This window comes from Eptatretus burgeri, chromosome 4 (assembly GCF_056783735.1).
Source record: "Eptatretus burgeri isolate ZD-2024b chromosome 4, Ebu_testis_v1, whole genome shotgun sequence".
NCBI lineage: Eukaryota > Metazoa > Chordata > Myxini > Myxiniformes > Myxinidae > Eptatretus > Eptatretus burgeri.
The window spans coordinates 128,425,487-128,449,977 of NC_140964.1; the positions used below are offsets into that span (position 1 = coordinate 128,425,487).

Below are 24,491 nucleotides of genomic sequence, written 5' to 3' on the forward strand. Positions count from 1 at the left end.
TGTTAGCCTGTGCTCGATTCCATAAACTTTCGTGACAAATCGGGGGTGAAATGGAGTTCAAGTTGAAAAGGCCAGACTAGTTAATGTATGCGAGAAACGATGTGGAGGATAAAAGAATATTAAACTCACTCGTTGCTTGGGGGAGTGAAAGAAAGGGGTTCGGTGGTGAACTGCAAGTCAAAGTTGTCCAACCCGTAATCACCGGATATGTGAGGTTTGAATGGCGGGATCACCTGCTTCTGATCCAACTGAGGTTGGGAGGAAGAATGAAGAGTTAGCAAAGTAAAACAAAACCAAAGGAAGAATGTCGAAGAGGGCGACAACAGGCAGGTGAGAGCGAGGAATAGAAGAAGCGAAGTACTGACCAGGTCCCACTCAATCGAGCGGAAGAAGGCATGGCTTTGGATATCAGCAAATCCCGTCTGTGGATGGCAGCCCAGGCGCTCTCTCGGATCCTGGTGTTATTAGGGACAATATTGCGTACGTTTAAGACATCGGAGGGGATTGCATGCTTCATGAGATTTGGTGGAGGTTAAAGAAAGAAAGAAAAATAAAAAAGCATCATAGGACAATTTTATTCGGTGCTCAAGGAGACAACGAGGAGGTAGTGGAGCATTGTAGGAATCCAATCTGTGCCGTGGTACCTTGTTCAGGAAACCTTTAAGGATATTTGCTGCTTTGACGGAGAGCGAGCGAGGAATGCGAATCTTCTTCTCTAAAATCACTGCCAAGCACACAAAACAAAACTAAAACTCGATCACAGATAAAACTCCCACGGTAAAGGATGAATCATGATCAGATTCTGAATTAATTTTACCAATGGCTCATGACAACATTCGGCACGGACGTCCAAAATACACTGAATGCAAAGATCGTCAACGCAGAGCCGGGGGAGGATGGCCTAGAGATATGCCCACGTGCCTCCGAGTCGTCTCGCCTGGGTTCGAATCTCGGCTCGGATATAAACAGTCATCCCTGTGTTTCACGGACAAGGTGATACATCAATGTGTGTGCTGTCCCTCAGTGAGGGTTAAACTGGGAATCACATCTGATCGCATTCGTTGACAGACCTTTCGTGATGAGCAGGCGAGTTATTGCCGGCGCAGTGAACAAATCCCAAGTTCCTGGCCCTTTGCTTGATCGTCAGGCTTGGCCAGCCAGTTCGTGAAAGACTTGAGCCGAAAACAATTTACAAATTCCTGTCCTATCCTACAGGGGGGCGTTGCATCACAACCTTGTGCTGCATCGGGAAAGAAGACGAAGAAGAAGAAGAAGAAGATTTTTACTGCTATTCAAGCTTTGGACAACTTTCCCACAAAGCGAAGCGATTCTGGACCATCCTGTTGGGCCTCGGGTATTACTAAACATTATTAACCAAATAAACCATTGATTATCATCATTGACCGAGGCCATTGATCGAAGCATCGACCTCATACCGTGACCTCGGGTTAAAATCTCGTATGTATATTGCCAAAAGTATTGAGATAATATGGAAATATGTAAGGTTATGGCTGTCCAAAAAGTTCTTCAAAAGAGATATTCACATCGTCCAAGACGAGCCAAAAAAAACAATGAGGCAAATAAATCATATACATTTCCAGATTATCTACACCCGACACAATTCCACCCTCGTGTTCGCATCTCCACCACACTTCTCCACCCCATACAATTGTTGAGGTTTCCCCCATCATTTATCTGTCCTTGTATTGAATTTTTTATTTAGCTAACAGCCAATCAGCACGGCCCCACAAGCAGCCAATCAGCACGGCCCCACAAGCAGCCAATCAGCACGGCCCCACAAGCAGCCAATCAGCACGGCCCCACAAGCAGCCAATCAGCACGGCCCCACAAGCGCGACCACAGAGTCATCGCAAGGGCATGAGACACGTCTAGAACATGCCCATATATGGACACGTGTCGGGCTGCGTGGGTCAATGGGCTCATGCCATGGACGGTTCGATGGATCCCACGGGACATAATAAAAGCGTGCATGCCACAAGTGTTGTGGTTTTTCTGTCCTGATGGCCTGTGGTGGTCCTTTTTTTTCTGTTGGTGGCTCGCTGATGTTCGTGTGGGAGAGGTTCTGGCGATTCGGGTTTATGGCATACGTTGTGATTCGTCGAGTTGGTGCGCAGGGAATGTGTTTGGTGCAGCGAGGAAACGCCGCGCACCAGTCCACTGCACCCGAACGAGAAGCCACACCGCATGCACGAGCATTGGCACATGGAGCACGGCTTTCTCTTTGTCTCGTCACCTTCCTCCGTCCCGTGTTCCCTGAGTGAATGAATAAGGCTGTCGTGGTTCCGGGGCACGATCCTCAACAAAAGAGCCCTCGGAAAAAAAACTTCATAAATTGGCCCATGAATCGTGACCCCTTACTGAAACTGATGTGTCACCACCTTCAAACAAGAAGTCCCTTATCCTTCAATCAAAAACCTGGCTAAATAACCAAATTATACATGGCTGCCATTCACATCAGAATACAGCCATTTCAAGGTGACGTGCAAACAACCCGGGAACATGAATTTGGTTCGAGACCTCAGGGGTTCACATCATGGTTTTTTTTTTTAATTTTTTGTATTCGGTTCTCCAATGAGTACCAGCAGAAATGGATTGGTACTCATGAAAATGATTCATCTTCTTCGAACTCGCCATGATGCTCTTCCTCCTCCTTTTCAGTTTTACATCAACAGGCGAGATTGAAACACACACGAACAGTAAGAGGTGACGAGACTGAAAAGAAACCTTCCTTACACGGTCACTTGGACATGGTCCACTAAGAACAGAGACACCAGCGAGCCAAAAACAGTTTGTTTTTTTCCTCCCAAACTGCACTATCCACAACCAGACCTTGATGGAAGGTCCATCGTGATTTGAATGCTGAGAAACCGTGCTTGTTCTCCAAATGCCGATCACCTCTTTTCAGCTTCGAGCGCGCTCGTCCGTTTGCCCAAAAGTGCCACTCAGCTTTGTATGCGTCCCACTCTTTTGTGAGCACTCGTTCAGAACGTCCACTCAAGACGAGACTCTCGCAAGATCTCCAATAGATCTTTTTTTATCTTACAAGTAATAAACTCAGCATCTACCTTATAAATTATAATCTTATAATTAATGTGCTTCATTTTGTACACTTAAAGTTTGAAATCACAGTACATCAGCATCATCATGGAAGAATCTTGAGAAAACCTTCCATCAAAATCTTCCCTGTGCGAGTTCGCTTTTGAGCTTTCGAGCTTTCTGAGCAACTTTGAAGCATGCATTTAGTTTATTTTTTAGCTCACCTGGACGTTATTCAGGTGAGCTTATGCGATCGAGCGGCGTCCATAGGTGAGTCAGACCGTAAACACTTGAGTTGTTATCGCTTGAACCAAACACAACATTTTGATGAAACTTGGTCACAAGCTTCATAAGCGATACCTAACGAAGGTGTATTGACCGCGTCAAAATCTGCGCTCATTAAGGGGGTCTATGGGTTTTTTTGGACGCCTACCCCCCCCCCCCAAAAAAAAAGAGGTATTTGCTCTCTTCTCCAAAACTGCACCCACGATTTTGATGAAACTTGAGCACAACCTTAATCCCCCGTGATGGACCAAAGTTTGTTCACAGCATTGAAAAAAAACAATCAGGGTCGAAGGGGTTCTAAGAGGGGGGGTTGAGTGACTGTTGCTCCCGATCCAGGTGAGCTTCAGGACAGGTGGTCCTGTTTTTAAACCACACATGTGCACCTGCGTACCAGTTATGTGAACCACTGTGTATCGTGCAGGACCTTCTGCCTAGACAACAATCACACTCTGAGATAGCAAGTCTCATCACCTGGTTTCTCAGGATATCCCGGAAGATCAGACCACTTGCTTTCCAGAGTTTCGACAGGAATTTGTAATCCATTCAGGATGCCGCCAATAGCTTGGCCCCTCTTCACGGAACACGCCGCGTGATCTTTAACATCTACCAATGACCAGTGCTGGCATACAAGACCTCCAGCTTAACATGCTTCCAATAGAGGTTACAGGTATTGAATCACCTTGCACGGAAAACACCAGGGTGAGAGTTTACAGCTCGATCGAGATTTGAACCCCAGTGAGACAGTTCAGAGGAGAGTGTGCGTACCCTCCAAGTCTAAGCTATCCTGGCAGCCCCAAATTTTTTTCACAGGTTTCGGGTATTTACGGGTGGAAGGTTCATGATCGGATGCTGCATTTGCAGTTTTAACCCAAATTGTATAAATTACGAATCAATTTCATTCCTTGAAACAGAGTTGCAGCAAGAGCACAATGCAGGCCCACAAAAAGAAATAAATTTTAAAAACCACGATCATAAACTTGTTTCACAACGAATCCGAACAACAAATATTACACTTTCAATTAATGGCAAGAATTGGAAGAAAAATAAATGAATCAACAACCATGCTCTGAGCGCAAACAAAACCAGGTGAGTCTGTTAATAATTATTGAACTCAGCAGGAGGGAAACAAAAAGTCAGTTCATCGATACACATGCCATGCGTCCGTTTCAGGGGGGCAACTACTCACTGTGTACCTGTGTAAACACGTCCTGCAAAAATACACATCAAGCCCCTTGTGTGCACGGTAATGAAACAGAACGGCAGGAATGGCTGAATGGCCGTGCCAGGTGACGCGAGTACGGTTACACATTTTAAATCCCACGCTGTACCGCTCTCCTCCGCAATCATGGATAACATAGAAAACCTATTTACAAGAGTATTCTCCAATGTTTATGGAAATGCAAGTAAGAATTCTGAAAGAAAAACAAAGCCTGGTTTCTGAAATGCAATCAAGGGTTGGGTAAGGAATAATTAGATTTTTGGTCTTTTGGGCCTTTGCCCTATTATGTACACAAAACTAGCAGACCCTCGAGACCCTTCTTGTCGTTCCTTTCCCACCCAATCCTCCACCCTCCTAATATCTGGGGGGTTTTTTTCTCACTTGTCTGATGCACTTAAATTTATTTTCTCAATCTACCTCCTTCCTCCAATGGATGTACATTGTCTACAGATTGTCCCTTTTCTGACGGATCTGTCGGTGTGCTTTGGTGAGGCCTTCAAAAGGAATGCATACATAACACGATGAAGATGGAATAATACAAAAACTACAACACTATTTAGTATTCTTTTGTACAACCTTTTACAAGCGTCATCAATTTCTCCTATGTTGGCAGGGAAGGAATGGTGAGAGGGGGAAAAAAAAACAAGGAAGTGGGGCAAGAAAAAGATGTGTGTGGGTGGGAGGGCGAGAGAGTGCACGTGTGGGGTGAGGGGTGATGGAGGGGCAAGAGTTGAGGAAGAGAGAGAGTGAGAGAGTGAGAGGGTGAGAGGAAGCGTGAGAGAGGAAGGAGAGAAGGGGGGAGGAAGAGGGAGAGGGAGAGTGTGGGGGAGAGGGAGAGGGAGAGAGAGAGACGGAGAGAGAGAGAGTGGAGAGAGAGAGATGGGAGAGAGAGAGAGAGAGAGAGACGAGCGAGAGAGAGAGAGATTGGAGAGAGAGAGAGAGAGAGAGAGACAGAGAGAGAGAGACTGGAGAGGGAGAGAGAGGGAGAGAGAGAGAGAGAGAGAGAGAGAGAGAGAGAGAGAGAGAGAGAGAGAGAGAGAGAGAGAGAGAGAGAGAGAGAGAGAGAGAGAGAGAGAGAGAGAGAGAGAGAGAGAGAGAGAGAGAGAGAGAGAGAGAGGGAGAGAGAGAGGGAGAGAGAGGGAGAGAGTGGGAGAGAGTGGGAGAGAGTGGGAGAGAGTGGGAGAGAGTGGGAGAGAGTGGGAGAGAGTGGGAGAGAGTGGGAGAGAGTGGGAGAGAGTGGGAGAGAGTGGGAGAGAGAGAGAGAGTGGGAGAGAGAGAGAGTGGAGAGAGAGAGAGAGTGGAGAGAGAGAGTGGAGAGAGAGAGTGGAGAGGAGAGAGTGGAGAGAGAGTGGAGAGAGAGAGTAGAGAGAGAGAGTGGAGAGAGAGAGTGGAGAGAGAGAGAGGAGAGAGAGTGGAGAGAGAGTGGAGAGAGAGTGGAGAGAGAGTGGAGAGAGAGTGGTGAGAGAGAGAGAGAGAGAGGAGAGAGAGAGGAGAGAGAGGAGAGAGAGAGAGTGGGAGAGAGTGGGAGAGAGTGGGAGAGAGTGGGAGAGAGTGGGAGAGAGTGGGAGAGAGTGGGAGAGAGTGGGAGAGAGTGGGAGAGAGTGGGAGAGAGTGGGAGAGAGTGGGAGAGAGTGAGAGAAAAGAGGAAGCGTGAGAGTGGAGAGAGTGGAGAGAGTGGAGAGAGTGGAGAGAGTGAGTGGGTGAGGGGGCAAGGACACACGCACGCTGGGCAAGAGGTGTGAGAGTGAGAGTGAGAGTGAGAGTGAGAGTGAGAGTGAGAGTGAGAGTGAGAGAGAGAGAGAGAGTGAGAGTGAGAGTGAGAGTGAGAGTGCGTGCAAGGTGAGGAGTGAGGGAGAGGGAAGGGAGCACGTGGGTGAGGAAGGGGGAGCACGTGGGGGAGGACTAGGGGGTGCACAGGGGAGGAAGGAGGCGCGCACAGGGGAGGAAGGGGGCGCGTACAGGGGAGGAAGGGGGCGCGTACGGGGGAGGAAGGGGGCGCGTACGGGGAGGAAGGAGGCGCGCACAGGGGAAGAAGGGGGCGCGTACGGGGGAGGAAGGGGGCGCGTACGGGGGAGGAAGGGGGCCTGCGGGGAGGAGGGAAGGGAAGGGATTGCACAGTGGGAGGAAGGAAGATACAAATGAAAGATGATTGACAGTTTGTGACAGTTACCAAAATGTTTTTTTCTTGAAGCACACAGCCTATTCTGAACATACCTTGGAAAAGATAGTCCTCAGTGTTTTGGTCAGGGTTATCTGCCACTCCGACAATATCAAAGGGTGACCGGCCCATCATCATTTCAAACATGAGCACCCCTAGTGCCCACCAATCTACACTCAGGCCTGTCACACAGCCAGGAAAATGGACAAATCAAGCTCAAATGGACAAATTTCATTCCACTGGACTGCTGAGCAATTTCACTTACCATAATCTTCTCCTTGCAAAATCTCAGGGGCAATGTAATTCGGAGTACCACAAAAGGTACTTGTCGTATCACCTGGTCTAAGACCCTCCTGTAGCAACACACACGTGCGCACGCGCACACACACACACACACACACACACACACACACACACACACACACACACACACACACACACACACACACACACACACACACACACACACACACACACACACACACACACACACACACACACACACACACACGTCATAGCGATTGTTAAATAAAATTAAAAATAAAAAAAAACACCTCCCCAGGTCTTTCAAGTCCTATTTTGTCGGTGGTGCGAATCAATCTGAGAAAGCTTTCGCAGTGCAAGTCCCACCTTGCACATGCCATAGTCGGTAAGTTTGATGTGTCCATCACTGTCAAGTAGCACATTGTCCAACTTCAGGTCCCGGTAAATAATCCCACGCTCGTGCAAAAAGTTCAGTGCCAAAGAGATTTCTGCAGCGTAGAACCTGGAGGAACAATAGACAGAGCTGTGAGATTACCATTTGACTCGTATACCACTTATGTGACTAAATTAAACAGTTTGAGCTTTTGTATAGGCCAAACGGCACTCAAATCAGGAACAAAAATAGTAAATTAGACCCCAAATTCTGCAAAAAATAAAATAAATGGACCTTGCATGCTCCTCTGGCAGCTTTCGCTGGCGCTGCATATGAAACATGAGGTCTCCGCCATTCACATACTCGATTACAAAGAAAAGCCTGCAAAGGGAGAATGTGAGGAAATGTTATCGATTGGGAAGGCAGAACTTTTCTCAAACTTAAATCCCTCAAGCTGACGTCGCTTTAATACTGCATCTGTAAGATCTACTGTTTCATTTGCTCAAAATGACAAAAGAAAGTGATGATCAAACAATGGTGAGCTCATATGATTCAGCGCCCAAAGCAGGATCGGCAGCAAATGCTTTTATAGCCACAGACAGCTCATCCTCAGCCAGTATGTTGTATTAAAAAAAAAAAAAACTAAAGAGCATTCGGTAGAGCGCATACCTCCGTCCGCCACGTAATGCCTGATCCACGAGAACATATCGGGCCCAATACATTTTTGAAATATCATGCTATACATAACAGTACTATATCGTTTTTAGCCCCATTTCTCAATGGCATGCCTGGTGTTTGCTTAATGGTTTGGGTGGCGGGCTTTGGATCCTTGGGTCCTGAGTTGAAATCCCGCTCAGCTGTTGAATTAATACCAGGTGGGGTTAACTCGGTCTGTCATCCTCCCGAAGTCGGCAAAATGAGTGCCAGCATGCTGGTGTACTGTGTCGGAGTGGCGACCCATCCAGGATTGTGCTCAATAGCCAAGGAGACTGCTTCGGCAGCACCAACGCTCTGCACAGAGTATGGTCCCAATCTCCTCCTCTCAATGGTGAAGAATCACTTAAAAAATTAAATAATTTTCATATCCAGATCTAGATTCGGATCTTCCACAAAATCGAATCAATTCATCCTTGCAACACACCCAACCTGTCCATCAAGTTTCATCCGAATCCATCAACAACTTTTTGAGATTATAGTGCCATATATTGGTTTAGCCCTATCTCTCAATGGTGAAGAATCACTTTTTTAAATTCTAGTAGTCGGATCCGGATCTGGTTCTTCACCAAAATCGAATCGGTTCGTCCTTGTAACACACCGAACCTGTCCACAAAATTTCACCCAGATCCGTGCACAACTTTTTGAGATATCTTGTACACAAACAGACAGGGGTTAAAACACAACCTCCTTCACCTTCGGTGGCGGAGATAAATATAAGTGCACAGGAATGCGAGCAACATCAAGCAGTGTCCTAAAAGATCTCTCTCATTGAGGCTCAATGCATTCGGGTGCAAAAAGCAGGCAAAGCAAGACTGCTTGACCAGCATCGAGATTTGCTCGACATTTCCCTTTTTGGCGACACGCCGACCTCCAAAAATACGCTTCGAAATATATATATTTTTAATGGCATTTTTTGTTGAAGTTTGTTAACCATGCCAAAAAGTATCACCATGCGTCCAAGGTTTCAGACGTTTCACCGTCAAGTTCAAATATTGAGGTCAAAAGGTTAAATTGCAATTTTCTTCAAAAATGATCTCCTATCTGCATGCTTTGAAAAAAAAAAAAACCAGAGAGAAAGACAAAAATATCCACCAATTAATCAGTCATGGTGCTGTGAATATTGAAAATAATATTAAATTGTGAAGAAAATCCTGAATTTTTTTTTTAATGCAAATCTATATATTACTAAAACTCTCATCTTGTGTGTGTATATATATGTATGTATGTATATATCTATGTATGTATGGATGTATGTTCCCGAAATACAGCCAAAAGAGTACACGATAGTGCAAAAATTTTAGTGCCACATTACTCACCATTCTCCTGCGATGTGCAGTATCAAGTTTCATTAAAATCGGGCAATGAAAAAAATTATTAAAAAATAAATTCCCGATTCAGTGAAGTCCTCTTTAGGAGTATTTGATCAATCGAAACAACCTCAGCGGTATAGTTCGCTGGAGCTATCTTTTTTATTTTTTTTAATCAACCGCTCTCACAACGGGAACCCAAAGGGTTCACGGGTCGTCTCGTATCTCATAAATCGTTCGACTCACAAAATACTTGCCGACCAAGAAGTCCTCAAATTTGTGATGCATGAAAATGTTCTAAAAGGCTTGGCCCACATTTGGCACTCAATGGGTTCAAACTTGGTTTAGATGTCCGCTCCACTTATGTACATGTCCTTGTCAGTCAAAGTCAGTGTGTCCGTAGTCCCTGTTTTAATGCATCTTTCATCTGCATCGTTAACATGTACGATTGAACTTGACCAAAGGTGCGGCTTCATTCTACTTGACTGTTGATTTCACAATTCCAATGTGATGTGGTGCTTCGCTTCTGCGGTGGTGGCATTTTCTTTTTGCAGATGTCAAACGTGGCTGACGGCATTATCCCTCCAGTTACGACACTCAAACGAAAACGAGATTCTTCTTCCACCATTGATTACTCATGCTGTCTCTTCTGCCAATAGAGTGAGAGTGGGTGAACAAGTTCGTATCGGCTCTGTGGATGGGAAGAAACGCATCAGGGATGTCACGGATGAACGAGAAAGGCTTACCGATGACTCAATCATATATCAGACCATGGCTGGAGGCATTTGGAGATGAAAGGCACAAGATCTGTTCTAAATCAACTTTTCCTCAGACAGTCATTTGAACAGGTTGCAGAGAAATGTCGACAAAGACAATAGCAAGTCTTCTGCAGGAATGATCAGTGAAAACGACGAGCAGACATTGGATTCTTATAAACAAAGCCACGGATGAAAATTGCCACAAATTAATTGGGACCTTTAAAAGTAACATCATGACTATCCAACATATCTGAGAGAATCCTTCGCCTTTCCCAAGTTGATTTTGTTATGCGAGTTCAGAGAGCTGATGTACCGCTTAAGGCAAACATTGCACCCGAAGCCGAGTTGAAGTTGAAAGGAGGGCGAGGAAGGAGGAGAAACATTCTACAGATTTCAGTCTTCAAGAACTCTGCCATACATCGTGAGATGGTCTTGCTTTGAGTCATGTCTATGACATGGGAAATGTATCTGACAATCGCGAGGAAAACCAAACAGTTATGTCAGATAGCTTCATTTCCAGAAGGAAGATGTTCAACAACAACAATGTGGAGTTGAAACATGTTTTGTTGACCCACCAAAACTACCTTGAGATGATCCCCCCAACCAGTGATGACCTGGAACTGCACCTCAAACATGCAAATTTCCAAATGAAGGTATGACGTCAGGTAAACACCGGATGGAGCTGAGCAGTCCAGACACAGGAGGGTGGTGGGAGACAATCAGTTGTCCAGACATTGTATGGACTCGCAAGCCATCTGTGCAAAGCAGTCGTCTGGAACTCATCACCTGTGGGTGTACAACCAAATGACACTGGAGCTTGCAAATGCCAGAAGTCGAGACAGATATGCATGCTGGATGTGCTGAAACACAGGTTTTTTTGTATACATCGTCGAGGCTCGTGGAAGAGGTCGCACCAGTCTGCTGAACGTATCAGGATACAACAGGACAAAAGGAACAGCAGAGAGAGGGGGGAAAAAAAACACCAACAGCAGAGCCAAAGGCCAAGACAGAGGGAGGTGAACAATCAATAGGTGTGGGGAGGAATGGGGGCCAGGAGAGATGCATACAGAAGGAAACTCTCAGGAAGGAAAACTGGAAATTTCAAAAGAGAAGGGATTGATTTGGTGGGGGTTAACGAGGGTAGAAACGAGCATGGTTTTGTGTTGGGGGTGATTTGAGATGGTGGTGAACAGATTTCTTGAATATCTCGAGGGAAGAATGAGAATGAAGAGGATGTGGAAGTTGGTTCCACAGGCAGGGAAAGGGAGAAACAAATGAGTGGAGGTGAGCAGTGATCCTGGAGTTAGGTAGTTTCACCAGAAGGGGGTTGATGGTGGACCTGAGTTGTTGAGATGTTTGAAGGTGGACCTGAGATGGTTGATGATTGACCATGCATGAGCCCTGCAGAAACCTGGGGGAGGGGGACAAAGCATGGAAAGAGCAGAGGGTGCAATACTAGAAAGGAGGTGGTAGAAGCCAGAGACCACTGACCTGTTTGTGATGATGAAGTGATAGGCCAAGAGACTCAGCTTCATATAATCTTAAAGGCCTTGGTTTCCACAGTGTCAAGCTGAGCAAGAAGTGAGGCAGGGGAGCCAGCCAGGAAGGGAGAGCAGTCCTCCATCAAGCTGTGGATAAAAGCCTCGTCGCTGGAAGGGATTTCAGGTGTGCCAAGGAAGGGACTTTGTATGATGGAGGATTCCCAATTAGCGGCTGGCTTTGGATGCCAACTTTAAAATGTGGTTTACCCACGAAAGATTGTTGATAAATCAACAACAATAACGAGAAGAATAAGACGTTGTGCAGAGCATGAAACGTGCAAAATCCAGAAAACAAATTTGACCTAAAAAAAAATAATTGGTGGTTGAATTCAATGACCAAATATGCAAATCCTCTTCAAATTTCAAGTGAATCGGATGAAAATTGAGGATTTTAGAAATATCACCTTAGCTGTCTACCTTGGGCCTATGTTGACCTTTTGACCTCAAAAACAATAGGCTTCTTCCTGATGACAAACTCTACCATGTGGTGAAGTTTCGAGAAGATCGGTTTAAAATTGTGACCTGTAGGTGACAGACAGACAGACAGACAGACAGACAGACAGACAGACAGACAGACAGACAGACAGACAGACAGACAGAATAACAAAATCGACGAACCAATATACTTGAAAATCTTCGATTTTGCAAGTAATAAGCCTGATGCTAGCTTATCAGTTAAGGTGGCTGGCTTAAGATCTGAGGGTCTTGAGTTCAAGCCCCGTCAACCTGTTGACTTTACACCAGGCGGGTTGACACAGCCTGCCATCCTTCCGACGTTGGCGAAATGAGTAACATTGTGCTGCTAACAGGGGGGCAGTGCATCAGCGGCAAAGCTGCGCCCCCAGAAAATGATGCAGCCAAACAGCCACAGGCTGCACACGAATAAATAAATAAATAAATAAATGAAAAAATCCCTCAGAGTGACAACTTAGTAAAACAGCACAAAGTAGAACGGCACTCGGTAGAGCGCATACCTCTGCCAAGTGGAACGGTTCATGTTTTGCATCCCACTGATGGGCTGGATCCAAACCAAAATCCAATCCGCTTGTTCTTGTCACTCTTCATCTCATCCACAACTTTTTGAGATATAGTGATATACTTAGTTTTTGGCCCTAACTATCAATTTTAGAAATCAGGCCTGTGTTGACCTTTTCACCATAAAATTAATTGGAAGTTGAATTCAATGACCTGTCATTAAAATGCTCTTCAAATTTCAAGTCAATCAGATGAAAATTGAGGATTATAGAAAATTTGGCCCAAATTTACCTCAAAATTAGTAGGTGTTTGAATTCAGTGACCTGATATGCAAATGTTCTTCAAATTTCAAGTTAATTGGATTAAAATTGAGGATTTTAGAAATTCAGCCTATGTTGACCTTTTCGCCTATGGTAACCACAAAAATAATTAATAGGTGGTTGAATGCAGTGACCTGATATGTAAATCCTCTTTATATCTCAACTCAATTGGATGAAAATTGAGGATTTAGAAAATTTAGCCCAAATTGGCCTTTTGGCCCAGCTTTACCTCAAAATTAGTAGGTGTTTGAATTCAGTGACCAGACATGAAAATGCTCTTCAAATTGCAAGTCAATTGGATGAAAATTGAAGATTTTGGGGAAAACATTTTTTGCATGCATTGTCGAGGCTCGTATGAGAGCGGACACACAACACACAGCTAAGGGGGCATGCGACAAGAGGGGCGGGAGAGGGAAGGACAAAACAGTGGGGAACAGAGACATTAGGAGATCTCTGGGAGGGAGAAGGGATGGGGCGGGGAACACGGGGTATACAAGTATAAACACGGGGTGTACAAATTTTGCCCAAATTGGCTTATGTCAACCTTTTTGGCCTAAGTTTACGTCAAAATTTGTAGGTGTTTGAATTCAGTGACCTGATATGCAAATGATCTTCAAATTTAAAGTTAATTGGATTAAAATTGAGGATTTTAGAAATTCGGCCTTTGTTGACCTTGTGGCCTATGTTTACCTCAAAATTAATGTGGTTGGGTTCAGTGGCCTCATATGCAAATGATCTTCAAATTTCAAGTAAATCGGATGAAAATTGACAATTTTAAAAACGATTAAAAAATTTAGCAAATTTTGGGTTGACCTTTTGACCTAAGATTACCTAAAAAAAATAATAGGTGGTTGAATTCAATGAACTGATCTGCAAGTGCTGTTCAAATTTCAAGTCAATCGGATGAAATTTGAGGATTCCAGAAAATCTGGCTCAAATTGGCGTATTGGCCTAAGTAGACCTTTTTGGCGGACCGAATTTTACGAAACTTCAATGCAGAACCGTTGCAGGGTCGGTGACATTAATCTCTGAAAATTTCAGAATGACCGGTTGAGCGGTTTGGGTTGGAGGCGAGTGGACAGACAAACAAACACACACAAAGAAACATACATATATATATATATATATATATATATATATATATATATATATATATATATATATATATATATATATATATATACATATACATACACACGTGATTTTTTTTTAGCCGCGTCTCGTGTAGCGAACGTGGCTCTAAAGAGCTCCGCGTTGTTCTTGTTCAGACAAAACCTTTAGGACGTGGTCTTTTATATACAGGATCCGGATCTCCTTAATATAAATACTAAACACCTGTACACATCCTCACATTGAGGGTGCCTTTTGAGAGCGTCTATCATGAACTTTTAAATATATTTGGACATTTGCTTTAAAGTTTCGAAAAGTTCACGTTACTATTTAAAGATGATTCCATTTAATGTGTTGTAATTTCGTAAATACACGATTTTCTCGTCATGAACAGGAGCCTCCATGACGGGTCTCGCTATTGGCTCCATCAAGGCACGTGACGAAATATCGGAAGTTGTTGTTGTTATTGCCTTTAGGACGCGGCTCTTGGACACATTTGTCCTTGTTTTTCCCAAGTAATAACAATAATGAACCAGTGGGTGCATATCTTATGCAAATTAATATGTCAATTCAGGATTCTGGTCAAAAATGAAATTTGACCTTCATGGACCTCTGACCTGAATTTTTAACTCCAAGGTCAGTTTATCGTGATTCAAATCCCATTTCAGGCCAATAGAGAATGTTCAACTTGGGTATTACCATCCAGCATAGATAACCCACAACTCCTGCAACAAAAGTTAAAAACAAAGTTAACTGTAGTTTTCAGGGTTTTGGTATAAAGTTACAATGCACATATAAAATTGACCTTTGACCTCAGCTTGCCCTTTTGCTCAAAAGGTAAGAATTCGACAGCTAGCAGAATCAATTCATGTCTTGATTACTGTTGACTTAACGTTTAAAGGAATTGTTTTGTGCATCATGAAGCTTCGGATCAAACAGTCGGCAAGTAATTTGTGAATCAAATGGTTCAAGAGATTTTTTTCCGTTTGTCGTTCGGAATGTTCGTCACAATTTCCTCTTATTTTCAATCTTTAGGAGTGCCAGAACTCGTAAATTGCTCAATATTTGTCTCTATCTCGTCGGTTTTTGAAAGCAATGCTGCGACGTCAACCGGGCAAGTGTGGAACCTTGGGCCACGGTGATAACTTTTTTGCATGGTTCAGGGATTTGGTCGGTGGACCGTTTTACCCAGAACCGCACGAATGCAGTAAACAATTTTCTGTTGGTTTTTTGCCACAACCTTCCTGAGCTCTTCATGTCCACGTTGAAACTTAATTCAGCATTTCATGAAGTCATCTTGGTGCCTGTCGATTGACAACTTACCACCAGGTTTCATTTGTGCTTGGGCCTTTCGTTAACCGCACACCTACACAATCCAGATTACATTGCACATATGACATTTCTGAATCTGTCGAATTAGCTTTCTCAATCGGAAAACCGTAGCATTTATCGGTTTCAGTGGCATCGTGATTCGAGCGGCCGTTTTTGAGATGGACGGTTCAATTCGGAGACTGCACAGAGTCATGCCAAATACTTCAAAAAACAAATAAAATAAATAAATAAATGAATAAAAAAGTATGTCTTCTTCTTCACTTGATTCATAGAATTTAGAGGATGAAGGATAGACAATCCCTGTGTGAGAAAATCAAAGATTTTTCAAGTATATTGGTTGGTTGCATGCCTTATCCTGTTGGTCTTTCTGTCTGTTTGTTTGTTTGTCGCCTGCAGGTCACAATTTTAAACCAATCTTCACGAAACTTCACCACATGGTAGAGTTTGTCGTAAGCAAGAAGCCTATTGTTTGAGGTCAAAAGGTCAACAGAAGCCAAAGGTCAACTAAGGTGAGATTTCTAAAATCCTCAATTTTCATCCAATGTACTTGAAATTAGAAGAGGATTTGCATGTCAGGTCACTGAATTCAACGAGCCAATTATTTTTGAGGTCAATATAGGCCAAAAGGACATCGGCCGAATTTCTACAATTATCAATTTTCATCCGATCGAGTTGAAATTTGAAGAGGAGTTCCATATTTGGTCACTGAATTCAACCACCAATTATTTTTGAGGTCAAATTTGTTAAGTTAGATCAAAGTTAGATTTTGCAAGTATCGTGCTCCGCATGACGTCGTCTTCTTGTTTGTTTGTTCGTGTGTTTGTCTATCTGTGTGCAAGATATCTCAAAAAGTTGCGGACGGATCCAGATAAAATTTGGTAGGCAGGTTGGGTATGTGATAAGGACTACTGATTCGATTTTGGTGAAGATACAAATCCGGATCGGACTAGTACAATTGTAAAGTGATTCGTCACCATTGAGAGATGGGGCTAAACTAATATATATATCAAAAAGTTGTGGTACAGGTTGTGTGTGTGACCACGACGAATCGATTACATTTTGGTGGAGATTCAAATCCGGATCTGAATACAAGAACTATTTGATTTTTAATGCGATTCTTCACCATTGAGAGGTTGGGCCAAAAACAATATATATATATATATATATATATATATATATATATATATATATATATATATATATATATATATATATATATATATATATATATATATATATATATATATATATATATATATATATATATATATCTCATATTTCAAAAATGTATTGGGCCCGATATGTTCTCCTGGATCAGGCGTTGCATGGCAGAGGTATGCGCTCTATTGAGTGCCGTTCTTGGATTAATCAATGAACAAAACACTTTCCCATTTCCTCCTTGTCCATCGGATGTACCGATTTCACCCCTGCAAGCGTGCTAGGATGTGTCCTGGTGCAAGTCGTGGACGCTGAACAAGACGACTAGCACGGATCCCTGTATCACGGACACCTCAAGACAGTGTTGACACTTATCCTGGACGTTCAAGGAGTGTGTGCAGCAGTACTCTGGGCATTTGAAATTGATTGCTTATATGGGACATGCTAATGCATCGGTCCTGAGTGGGAGTCATCCTGGGACGTCCACTTCTTGATATACATCTTGTTGATCCAATGGCTTGACAACGTCTTATCAGGTCATAAACCGTTTATCTCGTCACGTTAAAGAGCCTTGCACCATGGCGAATGGAAAACCCTGGTTGAAGGTATCCAATGATTTGATTCTTCTAATTTTCTGATAGACGTGGCATTGTAATCATTTGTTATTGTAATGAGTGCGATTTGTGGATGACCTACATGCTGGTCTCTCAGTAAGACCATGTAAAACTTGCTCAGAATGCTTCACGTCACCTCGAAAAATCTCAAGGTGCACGAGTTGCACGTGCTGAATGATTATTGCGTGAGGCAATTTCATTACGTACAAACTTGCAACCAGGTGTTCTGCACATCCCTCGTGCCAAAAGGGCACTTGGAATGAACACTGGACCAGTCCTTCAAAAATTACATTTTAAATTCTGCATGTTCAGTTCATTATGACAGAGTAATGATACAAAGATCATGGAACCCAGCCCTTTCCCCAGAACTCTCAACCCCCACAATCCTCACCGGCTCTCGGTCTGGAAGCACGAATGTAGCCCCACCAGGAAAGGGTGATTTGAAGCTTGCTCAAAAACATGCTTTTCAGTCTGGACCCAATCTATGTCCTGAAAGATAAGTTATTTCAGAGGGCAAATGGGGAGATGGAGACCTTGGTTAAGGAATATCATCACAAGTTGACAAATGCCAGAATTGTTGCGATCTCAGAAGCCAGCATCTCAAAGATTCAAATTGATGGTTATCTTGAACATGGTTTGCTGCTTATAAAATTAATAAAGCACCAACAATGGCAATCACAATTTAAAATTCCAATGAACCACTGCCCGAGTGAATGAAGAGTCTACTTGTATCGGGTTTGTAAGCATAGCAAAATCAGTGGTCCCCTCCCAGCAGGCGTGGTGTGGAATCATTGGATCTGCATGCAAAGGTTGAAATGGCATTTGTCAGACCTAATTATTTTCTTCGTCATGCAAAGACCAGGCTTGGCCTTCATTAGCATGACTGTGCTAAAGACGGCGCACACTAACCCTAACAGCACGCACACGCGCCTGTCGAGCCTTGGTTTGAATCCCAGCTATAAACTGTCAACCTGGTGTTTCACAGGTAGGGTGACTCATCAATGTGTGTTGATAAATCAATCTACTCAAAGTAGATGATAAATGGGGCTTCTGGGGCACCCATTCAAATGAATGGGGGAAAAGGGAAAAACTTTCTGACTCAAGCCCCAAAAGCCCAAAATAGGAGACTGATTTTCTCCCCACCTATCCCCCCCCCAATACAAGCAAATGTAAAATTGAGACTGACTGATTAAAGCACTTCTTCCCCCCAACATAATCACAGTCCTTTTATATTTTCATTCCACTCAAAGAGCGAACCAACGAATATTTGTCCATGTTCTACTTTAGGGAATAACTTCATTTTCTTATAACATTCATTTCCATCGAGTATATTCACTTTATCTCTTCAAGCACGAAAGAAAGGAAAGTTCAGTATCCCTCCTTCGGTTCTGTAAAATGGGGAAGTGCCTTAAAGAGCACAGTCGTGCTGTGAAAATGAGGAAGTATTCTGTGCCCATGTCTCTCAAGGTTATATCTTAAATCATCAGAACACTAACAGAACAAAGTTTAGCTAAAAGCAAGCTTTGTTTCATTTTTGTGTTAAAATGAGTCAGTCTGGAGTCAGCCAAGCTGCGTCGCATGAACCAAGCCAAAAAAATTCCGGTCATTTCCTATGTGGGACACACCCTGAAAAAACCATTGTTGTGTAATCTCCCATTACGTCATCAACAGGAGGATATTTATTGCTTCATATGCTCGGGCTCCGTATGTTTTATTTAGAGAATGGATTGTGCAGATAATTCCTCTGACCTTACGGATCAATCATTTTCACAAGATGACAGGTGAGATCCTTAACCCAATTCATTATTTGTTGTTTGATACAGAATTAAATCACCATACAACCAATAATTATTGCATGTCTTTTTCTAACAGGTTGTCCCCAATAAGAACATCGTTGATAACTGATCTCGAACAGGAGGCCTTTGAATTACACGATGAGTGGCTAAAAATGAATGACTTCCTTAAAGACATTCAATCATTCAGAAGAGAATTGAATGATATTTTTGGTGGCTGGAAAGAAGTTCTCTCACGTCCTCGAACCTTGAATGAGTCGAGTCAAAGGTGAGAAATTATCCCTCTGTCTCTCTGTGTGTGTCTTTGTCTCTCTCCCTCTGTCTTTATCTCTGCCTCCATGTGTGTGTTTATATGTATGTGTGTGTGCATGTGTGTGCTTATATGTGTATGTATGTGTGTATGTGTGTGCTTATATGTGTATGTGTGTGTGTGCATGTGTGTGTGTATATGTGTGTGTTTAGATGTGTATGTGTGTGTATATGTGTGTGTTTATATGTGTATGTGTGTGTGTGTTTATATGTGTATGTGTGTGTGGGTGTGTGTGTGTGTGTGTGTGTGTGTGTTTATATGTGTATGTGTGTGTGTGTGTGTTTATATGTGTGTGTTTATATGTGTGTGTTTATATGTGTGTGTTTATATGTGTGTGTTTATATGTGTGTGTTTATATGTGTATGTGTGTGTGTGTGTGTTTATATGTGTATGTGTGTGTGTGTTTATGTGTATGTGTGTGTGTGTTTATATGTGTATGTGTGTGTGTGTATATGTGTGTGCTTATATGTGTATGTGTGTGTGTTTATATGTGTATGTGTGCAATAGTGCATGCATGTGCGTGTGTGTGTTTGTCTGTCTCTGTCTGACTCATTATTTTTTTTTCAGTTTAAACACCTGTCTGGATGAACCAAACACACATTAATCTTCTGGAGGAATCTGACACAACACTCTATCTTCTGGAGGTAAATGTTATATTTATTATTTTATTAATATCATAATATTATCATCTTTAAATACCCTAATTGTTCTTCACTCTTTGTTTCGAAAAGAATATGTTGATCGAGTTTTAAAACCAAAACAAACCATCAGACTGCTGCGAAAGAAGATTTTGTTCAATGTTATTGCTTTTGTTTAATTATAAATGCTTTCCTTATAATTATCTGATTTTGAATTACAAGAAAAGAATAAAGGAGATTTAATGGGGGGGGGGGGGTAGGTGCGGTTCCCAAACGACCCACCACCTCCCTCATCCCTCTCCCCACCCCGTGTGGGGAAGGGTGGGGGTTGGATGAGGGGGGTGGTGGGTCAAAGGTGGGGGTGCACAGGGGGGTGGGTGGGGCTTGTGTGGGTGGAGCAACTTTTTAAAATTAAATAAACATGTTGTGTGTGGGAACTAATAAACTAATCACTAATTATGTGGATATGATGGACGTGGATGTGGCTTATGTGGGCGGAGTCAAAAAGGGTCAGAGTTAAAAAAAAGGTTTCAATTTATCTTTGTCAATGGTAATTCCTGTGAATAAAATGAACCTAAAATCTCTTCCCCCTTAAAATCACATAATTTGTATGTCCAAGGAACTGCACAGACGACATCAACAATTTTAAAAAGTTCATTTGTCCATCGCTTGGTATAACCTTTTTCAAAATTAGATTTCCACCTGTATATTCTTACTATATCACCAACTTTGAACTTAGGCTTTCTGACATGAATCTCTTTTTCATATTTTAATTTTGTAAATGTTTCTGATGGCTTCGTTTTTGTTGAGGTAGAAATCGTGTCGTTGTCCTTATCTACAATGTCCTGAATTAAAGATAACCATTGTTGAGAACTGAGTTGAGTGAATTTTTTTATATAGTCTCTCTTTTAAAGTGCGATTAAAACACTCAATAACAACCGCTTCTCCTTCATTAAAGGTGCTGTATCATGTAATGTTGTTATTTTAAAGAAAATTCATAAATGTTTTGTTGTAGATCTCTGTACCCTCATCAGTCCACAATTTTTTAGGTTTTCTCTTGCTTTTATTGAATATCTGTTGGAAAGCCAACATAAGAATATTACCTGTTTTGTTTTTCAAAGGGACAACCGACAACCCACGCATATCTACTCCTCAAATCATCATAATTGAGTTCAATTAAATCAGTGGACCAGATATAATCAACTTCCTTGGAATAAACCTTCCTTCTATGAAATTTTGTGATTATTGGTTTATGTAATTCATCAGCTAATTGCTCTTCAATTTTAATGACATCATTAGAGCCTATAAGTTTTTTTTTAATTTCCAAGCCCAAGTTTCAATTTTGCACTGATCATCTTCTTCACGATGAACCGATCAACTTTTTCTCTCAAGGTTGGATTTTGTGTCAGAGACAAATTATATAGTGGGGCGGCTTAGCCCAAATATTCAAAAGAATTGTGCATTTTGTGATACAAGCACCAAATTTCGCACAAATGTACATTAATATGTTGCGAACATTTTCAGATATTGAGCCACTTGAAATTCTCTCTTTATGTCCGCCATATTGGATTTCAAAATGGCCGCCACTTTAAATCGACATTTGCTATTATCTCTGGATGTAATGCAGCTATTGACTTGATTCTGGTAGCTGTTAGGGATTTGTTAGCTGTTAGGGTTAGCTGTTAACTAACCCTAACCCTAACAGCAGGGACAGCAGACTCATTCCTGCGAGCATCCCATATCTTGCACACAAGAAGAGCACATCAAGTGACTGCAGCAGCACTGTACATCCTGCAACACCGTGCCTACAACCACTACTGTCTGGGAGAAACCAGCGATGCAGAGGACCTTCCGGAGTTTGAAGACTGGTTTTGCCAGAGAGGAGAAGACATCCCCCAGTTTCACTACTGGGCAACCGTGCTGGAACTAGAACTGTTGGTTCTAGTGTATGTGCATTCTCTCAGGCAGGGATCGTTAATGATGTACCTCGATGCTCTGACAGAGCTGGTCCCCTGGTTCCATGCACTGGATCACACCCACTATGCTTGGTGGATACCAGTGCACCTGAAGGACATGGCCGAACTCACCATCAAACACCCAGATGTAGCCAGGAAATTCAGGGAAAGCCACTTCACCGTTCAGAAAACACAGGTGTTCTCTTTAATCCTGATTGACCAGGCACATGAGCAGAATAATGCCTGCATCAAAGGAGACGGTGGAGCAATTGGGCTCACTGACAATCCTAGTGCCCTACGTCGCTGGATGGTTGCGGGACCAGAAGTTGCCAGGGTGATCTAAGAATTCCAGGATGGGAACCAACACTGGAGACGGCAAACAGCAGACACACGTCATCATGATCAGACGCCAAGTGTACAGGCCTCATTTGTGAAAGATGTTCACTCTCTCGTCAGTGTCATAGAGGAGATGGGCAACCCATTCGAGAAGGAGAGTCAGGATGTAGTCAAACTGGACACAAAGGAGATCGCAGATCCTGCTGCTGTGGAGACCGTGATGAATGCCAAGAGGATTGGCCAAGAGCAGTTCGAGGCTTTCACCAGAGAGTGTCTGTTGGACAGAAAAAAGGAAGTGGACGCACCCATTCCTCGTAACAAGCTGAAGGTGTTCAGCACTTCCACTCCAAGAAGCCAGAGCATAGGTCAGCAACAGCTCGCCTCCATCAAGAATGACTGTGAACTCTTCGCACGTCTGTACATTGGCTGCCAGACGAGGGATGGAAACCTTGAGGAGTTCTTTTGTCACGAGAATCAGGCATGTCCTCCTGCATTGTCTGATGGTGGAAGCTTCTGCACTGGTACCAAGAGTGATCTCCTCACATGCTTGGAAGAAGTCTCCGACGCAAAGACAGAGACTCCTGTCACGACCTGTATTGTGCTTGATGGAGCAGCCATCGTCCAGATGCTGAAGCCGGCTGCATCAAAGACCTTTGAAGAGTATGCACAACAGATCTTCATCCCATACATGTCCACGAAGATGCAAACAGTGTCACACCTGGATCTGGTCTGGGATACTTACCTTGCCGATTCACTGAAAGGTAGTACACGTGCAAAGCGGGGACAAGGTGTGCGGAGACGTGTGGTGGCTGCCGCAGCCATACCAGGAAACTGGCAGAACTTCCTACGAGTGGACAGCAACAAGACCGAGCTGTTCAGGTTCCTCTCAGCAGCTCTCATGGAATGGTTTGACCAGGACCAGCAACTCGTCATTACTGATGGAGAGGCAGTGCTCAGCAAGCCACCACTGCCAGATCTGACCTCACTCGCCCCATGTAACCATGTAAGAAGCTGACAGTCGGATGTTGCTGCATGCATCTCACGCAGTCCAGCATGGACACCATGCAATACTCATCCGGACTGTAGACACCGATGTTGTGGTGCTGGCAGTGTCCCTGGCACAGTAGTTGCAACCAGAAGACAAACTGTGGCTGGCATTCGGAACAGGCCAGAGTTTCCGATACCTAGCAGCACACGAAATAGCAGCTGGATTGGGACGAGAGAAGGCTCGTGCACTGCCAATGTTCCACGCTCTAACTGGATGCGACACTATGTCTAGTTTTCATAGACATGGCGAGAAGACTGCGTGGGCAGTCTGGACGGTACTGCCAGAACTCACTGAGGCGCTGCTGCTGCTGTCATATGCACCTCGTGACATACCAGACAATGCAATGCGCATCATCGAGAGGTTCGTGATCCTGTTGTATGATCGAACCAGCAAATGCACAGACATTAACAAGGCCAGGAGGAAACTCTTTGCAAGGAAGAACAATGTGCAGCTCATCCCTCCAACGAAGGCAGCTCTGGAGGAACATGTCAAGAGGGCAGTGTATCAAGGTGGACATGTGTGGGGTCAGATACTGCTGCCAGCACCAGAGCTTCCTCCACCAACCAACTGGGGTTGGTCAAGGACTGGAGAAGGACAGTACACACCTTACTGGACCAGGCTAACTGAGGCAGCTCACAGCTGCATTGAGCTGGTTTCTTGCAAGTGCAAGAAAGGGTGTGTGAGGCGCTGCAAGTGCAAAAAGGCTGCCCTTCAGTGCACAGCCCTCTGTGTGTGTGAAGGGGACTGCACATGACGATGAGTCAACAACATACATGTACTTGTGGCAATGCTGAACTTGTTAACATGACACTTTATGTACACGTATCTTCAGTACCGGTATATACCTAGCCTCAGATACCAGTACACCTAGCCTTAAATACTAGACCATGTAGCATGTCAGTATTATACCCAAGACATTTACAGAACTAAGACATTCTTTTCAAAGTATTGTGTTGAATCCAATATTTGCCAAGATAATTTCCAAATAAAATTATATAACAAACTGTGATAGATAATATTAAGTTGAAAATGGTACCATTGGATTCCTTGCCCCCAAAAACATACATTTAGATACCAGAATCAAGTCAATAGCTGCATTACGTCCAGAGATAATAGCAAATGTAGATTTCAAGTGGCGGCCATTTTGAAATCCAATATGGCGGACATAGAGAGAATTTCAAGTGGCCCAATATCTGAAAATGTTCGCAACATATTAATGTACA

The 24,491-nt window shown here is 43.3% G+C and overlaps 1 protein-coding gene across 6 annotated transcripts in view; it reads right to left on the reverse strand.

Moving 5' to 3' along the window:
• The window catches only part of PRKCI (protein kinase C iota), a 49,917-nt gene that overhangs the window by 1,640 nt on the left and 23,786 nt on the right, over positions 1-24,491 (reverse strand). For 4 of the 6 annotated variants that reach the window (XM_085880018.1, XM_085880020.1, XM_085880017.1 and 1 more), the window contains 9 exons: positions 17,580-17,677; positions 7,651-7,737; positions 7,350-7,485; positions 6,985-7,072; positions 6,776-6,901; positions 4,536-4,550; positions 645-724; positions 366-455; positions 130-248 (listed from right to left, as the gene is read on the reverse strand). In XM_085880018.1, the coding sequence (XP_085736144.1) occupies positions 130-248; positions 366-455; positions 645-724; positions 4,536-4,550; positions 6,776-6,901; positions 6,985-7,072; positions 7,350-7,485; positions 7,651-7,737; positions 17,580-17,677 (839 nt within the window). The remainder of the gene's footprint in view (positions 1-129; positions 249-365; positions 456-644; positions 725-4,535; positions 4,551-6,775; positions 6,902-6,984; positions 7,073-7,349; positions 7,486-7,650; positions 7,738-17,579; positions 17,678-24,491) is intronic. The other 2 variants (XM_085880021.1, XM_085880019.1) reach the window with 1 other exon arrangement.